The 22016-nt window shown below is 38.1% G+C and overlaps 1 protein-coding gene across 1 annotated transcript in view; it reads left to right on the plus strand.

Annotated features, from left to right (window-relative positions):
* Positions 1 to 18665, plus strand: part of LOC135201419 (ranBP2-like and GRIP domain-containing protein 4) — a 279898-nt gene extending 261233 nt beyond the window's left edge. Inside the window, 3 exon segments of the mRNA XM_064230328.1 lie at positions 3225 to 3330; positions 5365 to 5532; positions 16276 to 18665. Of these exon segments, the coding sequence (XP_064086398.1) occupies positions 3225 to 3330; positions 5365 to 5532; positions 16276 to 16280 (279 nt within the window). The 3' untranslated portion in view covers positions 16281 to 18665.
* The last annotated feature ends 3351 nt before the right edge of the window (positions 18666 to 22016 follow it).

Consider the following 22016-nt stretch of genomic DNA (forward strand, 5'->3'; position numbering starts at 1 on the left):
GCAAAACAGTGGCAGGTAGTACTGGGACTTCTAACTTCCTTGGAGAAGCTAGTACCACAAGGGAGGTTACACCTTCGATCTCTACAATGGAGGATGAAGGAGTTCTGGTCACCAATAGTAGATCACCCATACGAGCAGATTCCCTTGTCGGCAGAAGTGAGGAAAGACTTGCTGTGGTGGGTGCAGGACAACAATCTGACAGTGGGTGTTCCCCTTCAGCAACCCTCCCCGGATCTCCTGCTGTTCTCAGATGTGTCACTAGAAGGTTGGGGAGCCCATATGGAGGAGCTGATGGTTTCAGCAAAATGGAGCAGCAAGGACAGAAAACTCCATATAAGCATGCTGGAGTTAAAAGCAGCATTTCTAGCACTACAGGAATTCCGGGAGAGGGTGCAGGGGCAGTCAGTTCAACTTCATCAGTGGGCTGTAGAGAACGTAGTAGGCATCAGGGCCAGATATATTCCGGGAAAAAGAAACATAGTAGCCGACAAGTTGAGCCGCAGGGATCAGATCCTGGGAATGGAGTGGTCCTTGCACCAACAAATAGGAATGCTCATGTTGTGGGAAAGGCCAATCATAGACCTATTCGCAACCAGGTACAACGAAAAGTTGGGAGTGTATTGTTCGGTAGTCCCGGATGTAGAAGCAGTAGCAGAAGATGCGCTACAATACCCATGGGATAATCTGGACGCCTACACATTTCCTCCATTTTGTCTAATCTGTCAGGTTCTGAACAGGGTAATGCGGTCTCAGAACGACTCTGGTAGCTCCGTTATGGCCAAAGGCAGAATGGTTTCCAGACCTTGGAACTCCTGAAAGACGTGCCGAGAGAGTTACCCCCATAGAATAACCTACTATGTCAGCCACACGTGGAGAGGTACCACCGGTTGGTAAAGTCCCCATCACTTCACGGGTTGAGACTGTCGAGTATCTCTTGCGAGTGCTGCTGGCAGGAAATATCAGAAAGTCATTGGCAGCAGTATACCAAGGAAAATGGTCAGCATACTGTGATTGGTGTCATAGAGGGAACTTGTCTCCACTCGGTACCACTATTCAGCAATTAGCAGACTTTCTGATATATCTCAGGACAGAAAGGCATATGTCTGTATTTGCGGTGAAGGGGTACAGGGCTGCTTTAGCCTCGGTCTTATGCATGAAAGCTGTGGACATTTCATCTTCGTGGGAGTTGGCCATGTTGATGAAGAGCTTTGAGCAGTCATGTTTGCCAAAGGAACTGAAAGCCCCAGATTGGGATTTGACCATGGTACTGAGTAGTCTGACAAAACCCCCCTACAAACCACTAAGGCAGTCCACAGATAGGAGCCTGACCCTGAAGACTGTCTTCTTATTGGCCCTAGCTTCAACCAAAAGGGTGGGGGAACTACATGGCCTGTCATATATTGTAAAGCACTCGAGAGGTTGGAAGTCAATGGCATTCGAGTTTGTGCCAGAATTCGTGGCCAAAACTCAAAACCCATCAATAGTGGATGGCAGATTTGACACTTTTTTCTCTCTCTCTCTCTCTCTCTCTCTCTCTCTCTCTCTCTCTTTCTCTCTCTTCGCTTCTCTCTCCTCTCTCTCTCTATCTCTTCTCTCTCTCTCTCTCTCTCTCTCTCCTCTCTCTCTCTCTCTCTCTCTCTCTCTCTCTCTCTCTCTCTCCATACCTTCTCTGGCAGATTTTGTAGATCATGACAAAGATGAGATTGCTTCTGTGTCCCGTCAGGGTAATAAGGAGGACAAGGCACCTCAGGCCGGGGTGCAGGAGGTTGTTCCTAAGTACAGGATGGAACAAAAAGGAAGTGTCCAGAAATACAATATCATTTTGGCTAAGAGAAACGATCAGGAATGCCTACAAGACGGGGTCAGATAGCCAGGAGAGGGCTAGGGCTCATGACATTAGATGCTTGAGTGCTTCTTTGGCATTCAAAAAGAATATGTCTGTGGAGAGAATTCTGAAAGCTGATGTTTGGAAACGTCAAATGACTTTTACTTCTTTTATTTAAAAGACATTGCCCATAGATCCTTGGATACCTTTTCCTTGGGTCCAGTGGTGGCGGCACAGCAAGTGTTATAGCTCATCCAGTACCCCTGGCGGGTCAGTTTGTGTCTAGTCTAAGATGGTATGAAAGTAGAATGAATGGGATGACTGGTCTTTGACTGGTCTTTTTTCTTTACTTTCTTTCTACTCCTTTACCTATGGGCAGTATGAAGGAGAGTACCATCATGAGCTAGAACGGACTAGACGCAGGTGGGGTGGTCAGCCATACTATAAAGTTATGTTAAAGTATAGTATACTTTTCAGTAGCAACACACCTCTCTCGGTAATAAGGAAGGTAGGGGTGATGGTAGATCCAGATACAAGGACAAGCGTGCGTGGTTTATGAGAATGGAGGGTCCTCTATTTTCCCATAGTTTATAAACCATGGCATGATACCAGCACCCAGTGAGGGAAACCAATAGATTTCCTTTTATCTTTGGTTCAAGGGTTTATAGTCCATTCTCTTAGAATACTCCTAATATTCGGAAATGGATATAGGTGGCAAACTCCCAGTCAGTTAGAGACTTACCTCCCTCCAATAAGTAAGTCTATCCTAATGTTGAGACTGAAGGGTTGTTTTTTAAATGAACAAATGACAAATTTGTAACTAATTTGTATTTTTCATAACTAACAAACCTGAGGTCTTAACAGTTAGAGGCCCACCTCGAACCACCCCTCTAGCAGTCTAAATTGGGTTAGAAGTATAACTGACGGGTCACACGACACCGACGGCATTCTGGGTATACACGCCCCGTGACCTGGTATAGATGCCAATAGTCCCTGGATCGCACAAGTTTAATTTTAATTCTACCAGTTTCCAGCTTGGCGCTAGTAAATCCTAATGTTAAGACCTCAGGTTTGTTGGTTATGAAAAATACAAATTAGTTACAAATTTGTCATATTTTTCCAGCTTCCTTGCTGCATGATTTTTCAGTTTTGCTGCTATACTGTTGCTATGTTTTGGTAACATTAAATGCTTATGTGTAAATGCAAACTTTTTTGGCTCTGTATTCCCTTCTGAAATTGGAGGTGGTTGATTCTTATATTTGATGAAATATGGTAATTACTTAATATTGCAAAAATATGAAAAGATGAGAGATATGTGGGTAAAAAAGCCAGTTTGGAATGGGATTTATAATAAATATAAGGGTTTTTGTTATCGAGAATTAATGGAAAGTTTTTACAGGGTAAAGAGTATGCTGAGAATTCTGGCATTATGGAACACCCAAGTGTTGGAGGTTGTGAAGCCCCAGCAGAGCAGTTATACTATGGTCAGGGTGCTGATGGACAAGGTAAGGGTCAGCTTTTCCTTTTGCATGAGAACATGTTGCTAGAGTAGGTAATATATGTGGTCTTAGATATGCCATTGTAGAGATGTTTCAAGTTTTAGAATAATTGATATTTTTTAAATAACTTTTGTTGGAATTCATAAAGCATCACTATTCAAGTTGTCATGCTTTTCTACCCAGTGTACATCTGTATAACAGTAGGTTATGTATCTTGAATTTAAATTTCTTTGTCTCTCTCCAAATATTCATGTATGAATAATTTTTCTTTGGAATTACAAACCATTAAATTAACTTGGGAGCATCCTTTTGGCAACTGTATGTCTGGTTTTGAAGCTTGATGACAGGGTAGTTAACTATCAGCAGTTAGGCCAGGGGTAGGGAAACTGCCTACTCAAAATATTGTTGACCCATTAGTCATAGATATCTACTTGGTTGTGAAGCATATAATTTTTTTTCACTGTGTTGGAGATAATAAAACAGTCATTTTTTTTTCTCTTTCCTGCATTCTTTGTATACCCACTTGGGCTAGTGCCAACTTCGCACCTTTGTGACGCACTAGATAGTACTGAAGGGTATTTGCAGTCCCTTTGGCCTTAAGTCTCATTCACATTTTAGAATTTTACATGAATTTCGCCTCCTTTCTTTCATTTTGCTGTTGAACTCGCACTTTTCACATTCTGTTTGATCTCTTTAATAAAAGGTTTATAGTGTTTTCACTGATCCCAGGATGATGGTATTGCTACCCACCAACCTTGATTTCCTGTTTTTGAAACTGGAAAGAGGATACACTTAATTTTTCATAAGCCATTGCTATGAGCCATCAATGGCACAGAACCTAATGAGCCTCTTGAATAGGATGACAGGCTGAATAAGGTTTAAAGTAATATGCCTTCCCCTGCTTGTATACATGACTAAATCTGCCATTTTAGGTGTTACACTGCCATGTTAGTTGTTTGCTCTTGTTAGTAGTCAGCTCTAAGTCAAGACTGTGTAGCGGACATGGAAAAGGCTTACAACTACATGTTCTTAGTCACCCAGAATAGGATCAGCTAATCCACAAGGCAAAACCTCACACAAAAGGAATGGCTCCCCTAAGTGAATATGAAGGGTTGTATTTATGTAGAAGAAAATTTCAAATATAACCCGTTTTACTTTGGCATAAAAAGCATAGTATTTATACTTAATTCCCAACTCTAACCACCTTGCATTTATTCCTGAAGGAAAATTATGTAGATTGACCGATGAGGGGGCAGTTGCCCCTACCCATTGCCTAATTACCAACACATACTATCTTGTAATCAAGCTTTTAATGACTAACAAAGTTGTCTCCAAAGAATACTCCTGGGTTTGTATACCTAGGAAGAATAGACAAATAATATATTTTTAATGGTTTGAGTGGAGATTTATGTTAATTGTTGAATGCCACTTTTGAGGCTGCATGAGGAAACAAAATCTGTTGTGGTTTGTGAAGATGCAATAATAGTGAAATATCTGAATGCTGTGTTTTGTGAAGGTGCAATAATAGTGAAATATCTGAAGCTTTGTTAGAAAATGTACACTTGTTTTTCTTAATGCTGAGTGTAGGTTCTCATAGGTTAGGTTTTCCTGCTTGCAATTTTTTCCAGAGGTTATTCCACTTAATTTCCTAGGAAAATCACTCAAAAACATCTGAAACTTACAAAGTATTCAATATTTATTTTATGTTGATAATCCAACATATGTTTATTCTCACTAAACATTCAACAGAAAAACTTTGAGTATCAATGCTTATTAAAATGTAGTTTTCTTGCAAAACCATTGTTGATGTAGTTGGTTCAGTAGTAAGAAATTGAATAGGATGCAAAAGAAACTGTGGCTAATGTAACTTAGAATGTGATTACACCCCAGAAGCATTCATTTGATAACCTGATTTTGTTAAATCTAAGATTAAAAAACATAGAAATGTATGCATATACACTGATCTTATTTTTCACAGTTTTAGAGTTTTAATAATTAAACATGATTGGCCCCTTATTTTAAGTTACAACATTTTTTTAGGGGCAGTACATCAGAATTTTGGATCAGTGTCATACAGCAGCAATCTGGGGAAGAATAGTGTTCCATTTAGCTTTGGTCAGATTGTGACATGTGATCCTAATTTAACCAAAGAAATTGCTGCTGCCATTGAAGAGTACCTTCCCAAGGAAAGTTCCAACTCAGAGTCAGGTGTGTTTAGATACAGCATTGTTGGGGTTGGGGTATTGTAGGCTGTTGGAGATGGGTGAGGTTTTATGAAATATATAAAAGTTCCTTTGTTTAGTTGAAGATGCAAACCATTGCCTTACCAGTGCCATTTCTTCATTACTTTTAGAAGTCTTTTCTTTAACTTTTGAATATGTTAATGAGAGTTGATAAAGAGTTTCTAGTTATCTTGAAACACCCTTCAAGCTGGGTATATTCCTTTTTCCATCATATCTGCAAGTAGGTTTGCTTTATTTGGTATGTTTACTAAGAGGACAAAAACAGAAAACTTGCTGCAGTTGACAGCAACATGTGTCAGACAGCACCGAGTCCATATCATAGCAGCAGTTACGTAATGGGTATGGTTTCTAATACAGTATGTGATAATAAGGGACTTCAAACCTGCAGATTTTTAGAATTGAAGTTGAAACAAAATGGTATTTTCCAGTTGCAACAAAATTTGGTTCTGGAAAAAAATATGGCAAATGTAACACTTGCAAGATTGTTAAGTAAGCTATAGGATCAAAGTAGAAACAATTTACATACTCTTTTTTGATTCTATGTGGCAATGCTGTTGATTTTTCACTTGAACCAGGTACTGAAAAGAACAAGGTTAAGAGCCATTTTGTCTACGGAGGGGTTTGGCTTTGTTTCCAATGTTGTAACTCAAAGTCCTCTGCAGATGTTGCACCTGGCCATATCATTTCTTTTAATAATGAGTTTTTGTCCATCCAAAATTACCTCCATTGCTGGAACCTGCCATTGCCATTGCTTTTCAGTCTTGTTTGATGGTGAAAGTACTGTTTCATGTTTGAATCTCTTATTTGATTCTCCTGCTTTCATGATGTCCATGGTACTTTCAGAAGCATTCATCATGATTGACAAATATTTGATAAACTATCCTTATCAGGTGGTATTTGACAAATATTTGCTAAAACTATCCTTATCCAGTGATACTTTTCATGTAGTTATATCAAACAATACTTCTCTAGTAGTTACCCAAACTGGCACTTATTAGTTCTTTCAGCATTTTATACTTTACCCCAACAGTGTTATTTACAAACCCATTAATTGTAGATAGCCTTACTTCTGTTTGCGTGGCTCTTCTGTTGTACTGTCATTTAGACCCCACTGTTCAAGTACAGAGTAGCAATACGAAGCCAGTAAATATCACTTCACTCTACATCTGTATCTAGAGCTATCATTTTTGCAGTTTCATAGTTGTGCTTTTATTGTTATTTATATATTCATGTACTGAAGTTGCCATTACTTTTAATAAAGTATGCTTGAGAGAGGGTCTGCTTCCTAAGTACACTAATATTCGGCTACATAACCCGTCAGCAAGAAATAATGAGGACACCAGGAGCTTTAGAAAATCCCTCCTACAGTGGCAAATAGCGATCAAGACTACCGAACTGCGTGCCCTCCAGAACGAGACCAAGACACTGCGGCAGGAGTCGGAGAGAGTGAGAAGCAGCCCCGGCACCAGTGGAGTAGGAGAGAAACCTTTAGCAGCACGTCCTGGTGCCCGTAGTGAGGAAGGTAGTCATGGACTGGACGACACCAAATTTGAAAATCCTGAACGTGACACACCAACGGATGAAGACAACCCAACAGGAGAGGAACCAACGTACCCTGGGAACATCGATAGATGCCTCGTCCACTTTCAGGAGGACAACATGAAGCAGCGGATGAGAGGTGCCCTGCGCAAGCTCATCTCCCTGAATGGCGGCAAACTCTGCGTCCCTGAACAAACCCAAGGGTACATTAACCTTACTGATTATGACCCCACTCCCAATCAAGACGCCCTTCTGAAGCTGGGTCTTAATTGCCACTTCATTTCGAGACATAGGCCTCATGACAAGAGACTCGAAATAGAGTTGCTCCTAGACTCCATCCAGCAACTCGAAGCCCGGAGGATCGTGAGAACTACCGACGCCCTTCAACCCCTCCTACTTGCTGAAGCTCTTACAGAGAGGGGCTCGCACTCCAGCGGGATCCTCACCAAGATGAAGAAGGCAGCGAAGGAACTGAAGGAGAAAGTGAACATCACGGTGCGACGCGCGGACAAGACAGCAGCCTTCGTCTTGATTGATACTGCTGAATATCACAAGAAGCTGGATGCTATTTTGTCTGACGAGAGCAAGTTCGAGCGCCTGACGAGGAACCCGACAGACGACATCAAGAGGAAGGCTAACGGAGTCATCAGTGCAGTGAATGGTGCGACAATGCTGTGCACCTCCCGCCCATACAAGGAGACTACAGCCTGGGTTATTTATATGGTAATGTAAAAACCCACAAACAAGGAAACCCCCTCCAGCCGATCATCGGCCAGACGCCTGCCCCTACGTACGCCTTGGCTAAACGCCTCAACCAAATTTTGACCCCTTGCGTCCCGAGTCTGTACAGCCTGCATTCTTCGGCAGAGTTCTTAGAAGCCATCAAGGACGCCCCTGGTACGGGAATTATCGCCTCGCTGGACGTGGAGTCCCTATTTACGAACGTGCCTGTTGACGAAACCATAGATATAATCCTTGATCGTGTCTACAGGAATCAGTCGACAGCGCCCCTCAGCATACCGAAAGCCTCGCTCCATTCGCTGCTGGAGATCTGCATGAAGAAGGCCCCTTTCTCCACCCATCGTGGCCAGATATTCCGCCAAAAGGACGGCGTGGCGATGGGCTCCCCACTGGGGGTCCTCTTCGCTAACTTTTATATGGGCATCGTGGAGGAACAGGTCTTCGCCAGGATGCAGCAACCCCGCAGATATGGACGTTATATTAACGACATCTTTGTGCAAGTCGACGCCGAGGATGAGGTCGAAGCCCTCCGTCAAGCATTTCAGCAGTGTAGTGCTGAATTACACAGTCGAACACAGCTCCGACAATCGGCTCCCCTTCCTCGACATTCTTGTAAGCAAGACGGAAGACGGTCTCTGTACTTCAGTCTACACAAAGAAGACCAATTTAGGACTTTGCCTCAACGGAGACAGCGAATGCCTCGCCAGATTCAAAAGCACCACCGTCAGGGCCTTCGTCAGGAGGGCCCTCTCCCACTGCTCGACCTGGCAGGACACTCACCAGGAACTTGACCGCGCCTCCCAAGTACTTGTGAATAACGGGTACTCAAATAAATTAATCAGCAAGGAAGTCCGCACAGCCCTGGAGAAATTGTACGGTAGTGAGAGCCCGCAGCCCCGCCCCCAGGATAATATCAAGCTGTACTACAAAGCCTTCATGAGTTCCCATTACCGTGAAGAAGAGGACTCCATTAAGAAAATTATTTCTGAAAATGTATCCCCGACTGACGACACCAAGAATATCGACTTAATCATATATTACCAGAATTGGAGGACGCACAACCTTATGAAAAATAACCCCTCTCCACAGGTACGAGAACCCCTGAAGCAGACGCATGTAGTGTACCAGTATACATGCCCAGTTCGCGAATGCAGCGGCGCCTACGTAGGTATGACTACCATGCGAAGAGAGACTTGTGCCACGCCCAAGAGAGGGCTATCAAGAATCACGGCCGCACAAAACAGGAGGCCATCTCCCGGGATGTCATCATAAAGATCACGAAAATCATCGGAAAGGCCCCTGATGTCTGTCAGTTGCTCCTGCTGGAGGCGCTCCTCATCCAGTAAATAAAACATACACTGAATACGATGCAGGAAGAATTTCTCCTCCCTACGAGTATGAGAAGACCTGCCACCAACAATGACACCACCGATCACGACAACGCCCCCGAACGAGGTACTCCTGCAGCCGATGGAAATCAAATTAGCCGTGACGTCCCACAGCGTAGCACAACGCCCATCAACGTTACAGCACCGCTCAGGAGGTCCAGGCGGCTGCAGGATATGCTGCAACGCAACCATCGGCTTGAAGAAAGTGGCCTGAGACCTGGCTCAGGCAACCAATGAAAATGAAGACTCACCACCACCAGCCAAGGAGACAAGCATGGGGCAGACCCCCTGCTGTCAACCACAGATATAAGGAGGAAGGACACTGCACCAAGATCAGTCCACCCTCAGCTTCCCAGCCCAAGGATTCTGGCAGCTCCAGACGAAAGCTCGCTTTGAGAGAGAGAGAGAGAATCATTAATGACTTTGATGACTATGGTATCATAGTTTATCTGTAAAATTCAAATATATACACCTATTTTGACCCTGTATTTGACCATGACCTCTATAGGCACCCTACTAGCCTGTTTAAGTAGCACAGAAAAAGCTGCTATTTGCAAAATAGAGAAGAATCTCTACAAGTGTAATGCTGCTGAAGTAGCCATTACTTTTAATAAAGCATATACAGGCAGTCCCCGGGTAACGACGGGGGTTCCGTTCTTGAGACGCGTCGTAAGCCGAAAATAGTCGTAAGCCGGAACATTGTCAAAAATCCTAAGAAAACCTTACTTTTAATGGTTTAGGTGCATTCAAAACTATGTAAACTGCATTCTTATTGCATTTTTCATCAAAAAAAAAAAAAAAAAAAAACTTCAAATATTGATTATTTTGCATTTTTGGTGTCATATTTCATCTGCAAGATAGCGTTTGTAGGCGGCGTAACCTCGGAACGTCGTAAGTCGAGACCGTCGTAACCCGGGGACTGCCTGTACTAAATACTTATTTTTCATAATTATGGCGGGTTGTAGTCATTAGTGAATCTTGAGTTTCTTGACTTTTACCATTCCAGCCAGTGGTGTCATTTGCTTCTGGGTCACATAGTATATGGTACTCCATCATGTAATTACTGTCTCTCTTTGCTTATGTTGGTTAGCAAGCTTTTTTTTATTTCAATAACTCCACTGCTTGCTTGCTTGTTGAGATTTTCAGTATGGGTAGTTTCCTGTGCCTCATCACACTTGTGTAGTAGCCGGGGAATGTGCTTGCACCTCCTTTTTATACAATACTTCACTGGATGTGGACTGCATCTAATATATGCATCCTGTCTTCAGCATTTGCTCACTGGTGTGATTTGGCCCTTTAAGCCCAGAGAAGGAATTATAAGTGGAATGCCCCAAGTTTTTACACTGTGTTCTTGTAATAGGTCTTTTGCCTAATCAAGATCCATTTCTTGAATAATTAGCTCATCATTGATTCTTATTCAGTTAATTCTGGTGGTACTGAATCTTTCGAAAGCCCTCATACTTCTCTTTAGACATAATCGGTTAGGCCCAGTCATGTGAACATATGCACACCAGTTTATTTATTCTTGACATCTTATATAGTTTCAAAATACTGCCTTGACTGTCATTTTCATTTTTGGTATACAATATACCCTTGACAGCATATCTTCCTGTAGGGACTTCCTAATTAGTGATGTACCCTTCTTGTTGTACTGTAGGTGGGTTATTCAATCTGTCCTTTGGCCGTAGCTGCTGAGCCTACTTCCTTAATTTTTATATTGCTTCAGTTTTCTAGTAAGAAATTTCATAGGAAAATCTTAAAAAGTCCAGAAATATTTGGTCTTGTTGGATTTATAGTAGATTTCCTTATTCCTGCATCCTCTGTCAGAGCTTGAAAATTTTTCTCTCATTCAATTGAACTGTGTACATCTTGATAACCAGCCTGAGAAGAGTCTACTTGAGACTCAAGAGGTCTGGAAAAACTAAGCCCTATTAATAATAATAATATCTTGATGCATACCATACTCACTTTGTATGATTACAGTGGAACCTCAGTTTTCGTACATAGTCTGTTTCAGAACCTCCCATGAAGACTGAAACGTATGAAAACCGAAACAGTAATTCCCATAAGGAATAATGTAAATACAATTGTGTTCCAAACCCCCAAAAATATTTTTTTTTAAATACATTTTATAGGGAATAAACAGTTTTACATACAGAAAACAATGAGAAATAAATATAAAAGAAAAATGAACATTTAACATCACTCTTACCTTTATGGAAGACACTTGTTGGTGTAAGGAAGACTGAAGAAGGGTGAGAGTGGAAGAGATGTTATTGTTTGGAAAGGGAATCCCCCTCCAGAAGGATTTCAGGTATCTGCTGTTACTACTTCGTTTTTTACTGGCACTATCTGGAGTTTTACCCTCTTTGGTTTTTACTGTCACTAGAACCAGCTTTAGAGTCGCTAGACCCGTCACACAACAAAACTGTCCAGAGATGTTTTAAAATTTGCCCAAGGTGGAACACGGCATTGTCATTAAAGATGTTGGAGACACGGATTATAACGTCTTTGTTAGGATGATAATCCTCCATAAAATCTTTTACATCACTCCTCTTTGTAAACATGTCCTTAATCACTGAAGTAGGCACATTACGTATGCCCATTTGCTTTTTGAATTTTTCAAACCAGCAGCACTTGTAGGCATTTTCTTAAGTGTGATCAGCATGCAACACCCTCCAACACTTTGGTTTGAGTTCTTAAATTCTATACTAGTGTTTCTTGCCATTTTTACAGAAGGCACTGGGAACTTTCTTTAGCCCCATGAAGGCGTATTTAACTGTTGTACTCGGAGAACACAGGATGCATTTTCTGGGCCCAGGAAGGAACATTTCTGAGAGTATGAAATTCAAGGAAATATTCGAAACCCGAGACAAAATTTTGTTGGAAAAAGTCTATGAAAACCGAATTGTATGAAAAGCAGGGCGTATGAAAACTGAAGTTCTAACTAACCCTTAGGAACCATAGAAGATGAAATCCATTGTCAACCTATTATTTCATTTGGAAGATCTCATTCATAGTAGGTTTAAATGGAATCGGGTAACAGTTTCCACATTCTTCTGTAATGAAAAAACCAGATGATATTAACTGGATATACGTACATGGTAGTGGAATCACTTCAATGCAGGAAATTGATTACTGTGCATTTCCCTGATCTTATATGATCTTGGCTTTCAGTTGTCAACCAAAAAAGCTATCTGCATAGCCTGTTGGGGTATATAGATAATTCCTTGACTCATGGTTAGATGAAGTGCTTTCGTGTTAGAAAATACATCTTATTCTCCCATCATTAATCTTCACTTCTCCCCAGGTGGATGTGATGCACTGTATCCATCTAAGTAACATCACCAATTTGGTCATGATGTTATTTAAGAGACACCTTCCTTATGACAACAGACTTAAGGCATGGTCCATTATTTAAGCTTTAATCAATGCTGTTGTAAACCATGCTTTCTGCCAAGTATCGAAATGCACGAGAACTTTCCTGGTCTCTACTGCACTGGCAATGCAGGGCTAGAAACAATTGGAACCTTTAGCGTTACTGAAGCAATGTGGAAATCTACATCTTTTTATTGTTCATCTAAGATATGCTGCAACTTCCTGATAGTCTTGTTCACAGGCAGACTTCCAAAAAAGCCCATTTTTATCAAATATGTATGCTTGGGCCCTTAATTATTGGTGAAATATAGGCACGACAGTGTAGTCAATATATTCCAGGTTCTTAGAAAAAATTATATATAAAAACCGAGTTTGTGTTATGACTTAGCTATGTTCCTTTCATTTTATAAATTTGTCATTTGTGTGTTGTTTTGTAGTTCAAATGCTAGTGGGTATTTAGGCTTCAATTTTTTTTCAATTGCATTTTACGGTTTGTTTCTCTTATTTTTGACTAAGTAATTTCAGTAGGCACGATGCTAACCCACCCCATCTTCCCCTTCCCCAATATGTATTTTTATCTTTGCAAAAGAAAATTTAAACCACTGAGCAAGGATTCACCAAGGCTTAGGACCAGATTGCAGGTGCAGATGAATTATTATAATGCAGCCAAAGCTTATTATTATTATTAGTAAAATATTATTATTATTAGTAAAAGTAGTAGTAGTAGCGTTCTTCAAAATTATCATTTACGTTTTGTAGAATAGTCTGCAAGACTAACTTTCATAAAAAAAAGCTTCCCCTTGTTTGTAATGTTTGTGTCAAAACAGAACCAAAGAAAAAGCTAGAGTAGAAATTTGGATGTTGAATAATGAACCATTTGAATATATAATCAGTGACACCTAACCGTTGTGTTGCAAAAATAGTGAAACTGGAAAATAAATCTGAAAAGGAAAATGTTGTTGTTCATTGTCAGACAAGGAACTTGAAACCAAGACAGGGTGGCCACATCCAGAGGCTATGGCATAACCCAAGGTTTGAGAACATTGTCATCAGAGTTGCCACCTGTCTTAACCCCCACAGTCCTGGCTAGTATACGCTAATGCATACCTTGTATGTGCAGGCGTTGCCAGATCTCACAGATTCCTTGCTTTACAGTCTTTGATTGTTTTAACCAATTACCAGCTGGAGCTTGGAAAGTAATCATATTGTTAAGACCAAAGGTTTGTTAGCTATGAAAAATACAAATTGATTTTAAAATTTGTCATATTTTAAAAGAAAAAAAACTCATCAATGGAAAGAAGATATGTATATTCACATGGTATAAGACAAAAATCTTAAAAATTTCTACCTTCTACAGGAAGTTGTATGTGAAAATTTTCCACCCCTTGCAGGCCTCTTTTCCCTATGACAGCCGTAAAAATAATTAATTTTACAAAGTTATGTGTTCTTTCTAATTTTTAAAAAATTTGATTTTGTCAAATTGAAATTACAGCTCAAACAATATTGTAAAATATTTGACATCCTTGGATGGAAATTTGTGACCGCATTCCCCTTACCACATTGAGCAAGACTCAGGGTTTCTTAGCTCACTTACACTTACTTATAGGGTGATCTGAAGAGTTGCCAATAGTGACATATGGAAATATGTTCCTATATAGATTTGTATGATTACAGTACATATGAAAAGTTTTTCATGTGATATAAGTACAAATGTTGGAAGAATAATACATCTAGAAAGATTACTATATTGAAATATCTAAACACGTGTTTTTCCAAGATCTGGGTGAAAAATCTCAAAAGTTGGACACAGCTTGGAGAAGGGAAAAGGAGACAGAGTAAGAAATAACAGCATTGAATTTATTGCAGTAATAAAACATTTGACTTTAGTTACACAGTGATACCATTAGGCACTGTTAAGCGCAGAATAGTTAGACATGGATACTAGCAGACCTAGACTTGGAACCAGTTTGTGCTAAAATCCTACTTGAAATGTTCAACTTTCAGCTATGTGCAGTTTCAATAACTTGGTACAGTGGATGGGCTCTAAAATGCATTAAATAAAAGGTGCCCGTTATTCATGTGTACTTTTCCTTCATATTTGCTTTTATTACCCAGAGTTTGATTTAATTAGCATTATTCTTCTTGGTAGTCTGTCAGAAGTTAAATGATAGTCGGCTGTAAACTTGAATGAAATTGACGAATTCAGGATATTTAATTTATTGGATATGGCAGGTTTTTTTACATTATTTCTTCTTCCTGCCTAACTGCAATTTTTCCAGTTTTACATTTCCCCCAATTTTCACCTCTCATTTAAGATTAAATCCTAGTAAGCCTCCATGAGTAAAATGTCAGTAATTGGTTTCAAACTAATTGCATTAATAATTTTCTGGTGATCCTTTGAGTAAAATACTAATTGGTTTCAAACTAATGTGCATTATTTTTTCTGGTGATGTCTTTTGATACAGCAAAATACTATATTACTTATTATAAATTAGGATAATGGTTTATTTTTGTCTTTCCTTTTACCCTGTAAAAGGTAGTTCTGATTTGATATAATAAAAGAGATTTTAATAGTAAAATAGGAGTTATTAATTGTTAAGCCTTGAATTATGAGGGAAAATGTTTTCCAGTTGAGCTTCATAAAGTGATTGTAATAAATATACAATAAACAAAGATAATTTCTGTAGTGAAAGTTGTGAGCCACCCTTAACCTCATGATGATGATGAAGTCCAGTAAGCATGCGTAGAGCTATTAAGTTGCAAGTTCAACATGAACCCTTTTTTTTTTTTTTTTTTTTTTTTTTTTTTTTTTTTTTTTTTTTTTTAAGGTATGGATTTCAGAGCTAGAGCTAGTTGCCTCATTGAACCTTGACTAAAGGATCTGCTGTATTATCTCCAGATAAGAAAACTCACTTTATCAACATGGCCATTTGTTTTCAAAACAAAATTGTCTGGAATTATATCTGCCGTTAAGATTATTGCATATGACTCCAGAAATGTGTGATTTTCAGCAATTTTGGAGTACACATATGAAATGAAAATGTAGATAAAGTAGAAAAGTTCAAGTTACCTAACTCAAACCTAAATATTCCCATAAACAATTATGAGATACCAATGATCCATTGTAATGAATAAATGGGAAGGTTTGATGAATAAAATGGGTAATAGGAGAAAGCAAAATAAGTACAGATCAAATCTAGAATAAGTTTATTACAGTTGTTATTGCAGAAAATAAAAAAGTATTACCCTGTCTTAAGAATTGACCATGTGTTTAGCATTTTTACTGATAGCCACCCCTCATAATCCACTCATTTAAAAAATGTAAAGTATGTACTTCTTTAATAATGAAACTCAAAAATATTTGATTTTAATATCCAAATTTCAGTAAAAACATGAATGAGAAATATTTATTACATCCTTTGGAAGAAGGTCCGTATCAGAATTTTATTTTACTTCATTATAAATTTTATGGAAAGTGTAGTTTAAAAAATAAAATATAATCTTATTCTTGGGTTAAGCACAATGCTTGTTGAGTATTTTTTTTCTCAGTGGCTCAGTTAACTATTCTAAGTAAAGTAATAGGTTTGCAGTATCTTGTCTTGAAAATTTTATTAGCTGTTATAAATTTTCATACATACTAATTTTTATTCTATCTCTTACAGAATAATCTTGACTGCTGCAAGAAACCCAATTGGAAAATAAGGATTGATTGAGTTTTTTTATTTTGTTTGCTTGGTATTTATTTGCTGTGAATAGAGGATCTCGCATAATGTTTAGAATTTAAAACATTTCTCTGCTTAGGGTTTTTAACTTTTCAGTGTAGATACTGTGGAATGAATAGATTAAAATTTATTTTTTCTGGAATACTGGATCCCTTATTATGAGACATTGATTTATTGAAAAAGTCTTCAGCAATGGATGCATTTCATCTTATTTTTTCATTTGAGTGTAATATATTTTCTTTTATAAGTTGACTTCCATCTTGTGATCTGCAATGAGCTGTGATGCATGTGCTGTATTAAATAGGGTGTTCCATGATATGTGATAAATCCTTTTTTATTATTATTATTATGATTGTAATAGAAATTGCATTAACATTTAAGAGAGGAAAAGATTTCTTGGGTATTCAGTTAGTAATTGATTTGACTTACTTTTTTAAGGTAAGAATTTTATTTCTAGTTTTATAAGTCTTGTGATTTTTGTCTTCTTTCATCTTTCGTTTTGTAATTATTTTGCCCTCCTTTTTTTTTTTTTTTTTTTTGGTACAATTAAACTTCCTGACAAGCAACTGAGAGTTAGCTATACACGTTAATTGTGATGTTTTTATCCGTGTGATTTGTGCTCAAGTTATTTTTTTTAGCTTATTGTCTTTAAGCAGACTTAGCATTGCTGTACTTTCATGCTGTGGCTGTTTTTCATTGTGAAATTGAGAAGTTTTGGAATAGGATGCAACATGCAGTCCCATGAATAATTAGTTTTCATTTAGAAGTGATATCACATTTATAAATTAAGGGTGCTAATCTCAGCAAGTGTGTGCTTTAAGGCTTAAATAGAATTTAGAAAACCAGGTGTAAGAGCATTTACCTAAATAAATTTTAAAGGCAACAATGATGTCAAGGATCGTTTTTCCACTTGATTTTATGTAGTCAATCGTTCATTGATGTTTACAATATAAACGTAATATTACATATTGTCCGTAATAATTGAGTAATTTTACATTGTTCTTACAAAAAATGTGTTCTGTTTTGTCTGGCCCCAAATGGTAATTTTTTTTAGTTAATTATTCTTGACTTTGCTTCCTCTGTAGTTCAGTGATTTAGCTTCATAGGTTTGTTTACATAGGTTATTGTTAAAGGTAGTGTAGGTAGAAATAGGGTAGTGTGATTTTTTTTAATGCTAGAACTTGGAGTCATGCAGTAAAATTGTGCAAACAATTTTAGTGGACAAGAATAGTTATAAGTTTCTAATTTTGGGGTTTCATAATTTACAAGAGTGGAACAAGAGGATCCTGATGCCCATTATTATTCTCTTTTAGTTCTTTTGAAATAAATTTTGTGCTATGCAAATTGCCTATTGTTTAGTAATACTGCTTCTGTATTTCAAGAGCAGGCCTACTATCTTGCAATTGTCTGGATAACAATAGTTGTTGGAGCACTGTGGCAGCAGAGAATCAGTAGAGCTCCCCTCCTGTCATCTGATGGGGCATGGTAGACCTTTTAATATTTTTTATTCTGTTGTTCTTGTGTGTTCTTTTCATCTCTTGTTTTTGAGACATTATATTTTGATGAATAACTTTAGAAAGTTGTTCTAACCAAATCTGTTGGTATTCCATCGTCTAACGTAACTTTATTTTTTCTACTCTGAAATGTACTGTAATCTGATGTGTAGTTCTTTCCCCTAATCTATTTTAGTGAGAGGTACCCTATTTTATCTTTCATGTTCAGCTGCTGGTCTAATTCTAGTGCTGTCTCTGAAAGGGGCAACGATTCCTACATCTTCATGTGACGCAGTTTTGATGTAATCTTTTTCTGATTCTTTTTGGTTTTTGAAATTAATCTAGTTTACTTATATATTGTTTTCTAAAGCAGTGGTTGTTAACATCTTAGAAAAAATGGGGCATGTAAAATAAAAAATAAAATTTATTGTAGAAATTTAAACATTCCAAGACTTCTTGCTGGAAATTTTGAATATTTCTATGAATCCAGGTATATACAGATTTTGTGTAATAGTAAAATTCCTAAAAGTTACTAATTGTAGGTACAGGATAGTTAAGCAATAACCATAAATAATTTAAAGATGACCTGCCAGTATGTTGTCTTTCTTGAAAGACTGTATATTCATGAGAATATTCTTGACTCTTCCCAAAGGTAAATTGGAGCACTATGCTTCATAAAAGATTCCTGTATGGGAAATCTTCCAGTTTGTCTGTATTCATCACCAGCATATATCCAATTAGAATATAACTCACAGTTGCTTGCCTAGATTTTTCTTTTAGAAAATGTTAATATACCCACCTAAAGATTATTTTTGGTTTCATAAAGATTACAGGATATGTTTTGTTTCATTAACACCTTAAATTTTTATTATCTACTGATTGATGACAAACTATTAATTCCTAATATAAAATGTCTTGAATAGATATGCAGCTCCATAACTGAGGAGAAGCAGGTAAAGAATGAGGACTAGTTTAATATCAATAATGTGTATCTAATGGGAAGAAGTCTTGTAAAAGGATGCACTGAATATTGGGTGAAACCTGGAAACTATAGGATAGAGAAGCAAAAGGTGTACTTAAACAAATTTTAGGGATGGGAGGAAACAAAACTACAAAGGCTGCCTAGTTCTCCAATCCAGATGATGTTAAAGATCAAGAGGAGAGTAACCCACAGAATGGATTAAATGAGAATACCTGTCTTATGTATCGATAACGTCTGTAGGGAGTTGATGCCATCAATGTTTCATGAAATGATGTTCAGTGTCCTTTTTGGCCCTTAGCAGGTCCCAAATTTCAAGTCTTACTTTCCTCTATTCCCACTTTCTTCCACTGTAAATGTCCAATTTCTTAAACTATGACATTGCAACTGTGGGGTATTACTGAGGGACCTGGGGCAACCCGAACAAGATGTAAGGTCTGCTGTCCACCCACTCCAACTCTTGTTAAAACGCTAAATGGCCCCAACTGCTTGGCTTAACTGAAGGTAACTATTGTGAAAGCCAGGGTTCTTTGCAATAGTATGTATATCTTAGTTTAACCAGACCACTGAGCCGATTAACAGCTCTCCTAGGGCTGGCCCGAAGGATTAGATGTTTTTACGTGGCTAGAAACCAATTGGTCACCTAGCAATGGGACCTACAGCTTATTGTGGTATCCAAACCACACTATAGCAAGAAATAAATTCCTCTGACTCCGCGTAGGCAGAGCCAGGAATCTAATTTGGACCACCGGATTGGCAGCCGAGAGCGAAAACCACTCGTCCAGCTAGGAACTAGGGTTCTTTGCAGCTAAGCCCTGACCACTACACCTGTGTGTACCTAGCTTTCGAAGGGGAATGATGTCACACTAGTTAACATTCCAAACCATTTGAATCCATTCAGTAATGTTGAGCTGTGTATGAATAGTGACACCACAGATTCGAGTTCCTGCATTTGTGGAGTATGCAGCTATCTGATAAAATGTAGCAAGGTTGTATATATCATGATGATGTTCTTGGATATTGGTTTATTTTTATACAGTAAATACACAAGCATCTTGCTGCTGCTGCTCCTTTATTTTTATTTATTTTTTCCCTACACAAATAGTACCACAGACCACGATTGAAATTATGCAGACTTGCGCAGCCATTTCTGATATTAGGGAATTAATTCATCATAATCCTGCATGTCAAATGTTAGCATCGTGAGCCTTGTCTTAAGGCCTGTCCACATGGTCGAGCATTGCTCAACGAACTTTGTTCGACGTGACGTCAAAAGCGGGAAAAGTCTGAAGCATATCCTCTGGTTCTCCGCCTCTGACGTCACATTGAACACAGCTCTCCTGGAGCAAAGCTTGACCGTGTGGACGGGCCTTTACATATCAAATTCTTATATTTTGAGGGAATGACATGGCAAATACGCCTACACATCAGTTTCTTATATTTTGAAGCAGTGGGGATAGGCCTTCACGTAAATTTCTTATGGTATTTTGAGGCAATGACGACATAGGCCTTCTCAATTTCTTATTGCAAATTGTTTTCAACCCTATCAGTTGGAAATAATAAATTTTAATATACTAGTAGCTTCAACCCTACAATATATAATGTAGTATACGTATACATATGGTGGAATGCACAAGTATAAGGATACATGCGTGAATGGCTGTGGTAATTGCAATGCCACCTATACCACGGAGAAAAAGAAACTTTTGAGCATATTACTGTGATGATTTAATGTAAGGCTGCAGTAGCGTTTCTATGAAAATGAACGCTATCGTAGGAAGGCATCATAAGATACATAGGTAATTAAGAAAAAAAATAAAAAATGACCTAAACCAATCTGCAGTAGCCCATGATTCATTTAAATTTGGGGGGCATTCTTGCAGATTACCGTGTTGTGGAATTTTTATTTTTCTCTTGTTAGAGAAATATTCGAGCGTAGAATATATTCAAAGTTCTTGAGTACTTTTAATCAAAATGGATACATTTCAACTGAAAATAATAGGTAGATATTTCTTTATACTCTAGCCGAGTCGAGATAGCTTTGCAGCTAAGCCCTACCTACTGATTACAACACGCCCATTCCTTGAAGCTAATTGGTTGGAAATAGTTCAGAAAAGTTTGTTAATTTGTGGTTCTTTTCATCTTCATTTATTCTGCAATGTTTGTTTTTCCGAACTAAATACATTATGCGGATTATGAAAAAGGAAACCATTATCCCATGAAATACAATCAATACAAGTCTCCATAAATTGGTAAAAAAAATATGAAGTCACAAATGTTACACATTGCTGCTTCGCAAATGAGGTTCACCTGAATATGGATGTTGACACAGGGAATGTGCATTAGAATTGGTGCACTTGAATCACTGGACAATGGTAATTAACATCTGATATTATCTCCTTTCGAAATAACAGGATCATTAGAAATGACGTAGACCTATAAGGTCAAGTCATATGCCTTTCTGTTGGTTTACGCAGCATATAACGTTTGGATTATAGGCCTATCTTATAGTAAGCCATTTTATTGTGGATATGTATTTGAAGCATAACTATGCTTCATTTCAATTTATGTGTGTGTCTGTTCTTTTGTTTTTGTTGCTGCTGTTATGGTGCTTGTAGTGTATTAAAAAAAATTTCATATGGTATCCTAACATTGCAGAATAAATATAGTCCTATTCATAAAGAACCGGTGCAAAGAATTCTCTTCCTACTCTTGTTAACTGAAATTTAATTATTTGTTTGAATTAACAGTATTGAGACCTTTATGAATATATTCTACACTAAAATATTCTCTTAACAACGCAAGAGACAGAGACTGACTTGTATCTTTTTGTCCTGCTGGGTAATATACAAAAAATATCCCTGAATCACAAGTTTTACTTTTATTCTCTGTGGTATAGTTGGTGTTAACAGTTATTATGGCCATCCATGCATGTATATGTGCTCTTGCTTATAAGTGTACGTTCCACTTTATGCATATACATTATATATCGTGGAGTTGAAACTACTACATATATCAGTTAAAAGCTACTCTATTTTCAGCAGATACAGCTAGAAAACTATTTGCAATAAATTGACATGTAGAGGCATGCGCTGTCATTGTCTCAACACAAGAATTTTATATATTGCTTCAATATACAAGAAATTGACGAAGTAAACTATGTCCTGTCATTATAAATATAAGAATTTGATTTGTAGGCCTTTGCCCTG

Source organism: Macrobrachium nipponense, chromosome 28, assembly GCF_015104395.2.
Source record: "Macrobrachium nipponense isolate FS-2020 chromosome 28, ASM1510439v2, whole genome shotgun sequence".
NCBI classification, from domain to species: Eukaryota; Metazoa; Arthropoda; class Malacostraca; order Decapoda; family Palaemonidae; genus Macrobrachium; species Macrobrachium nipponense.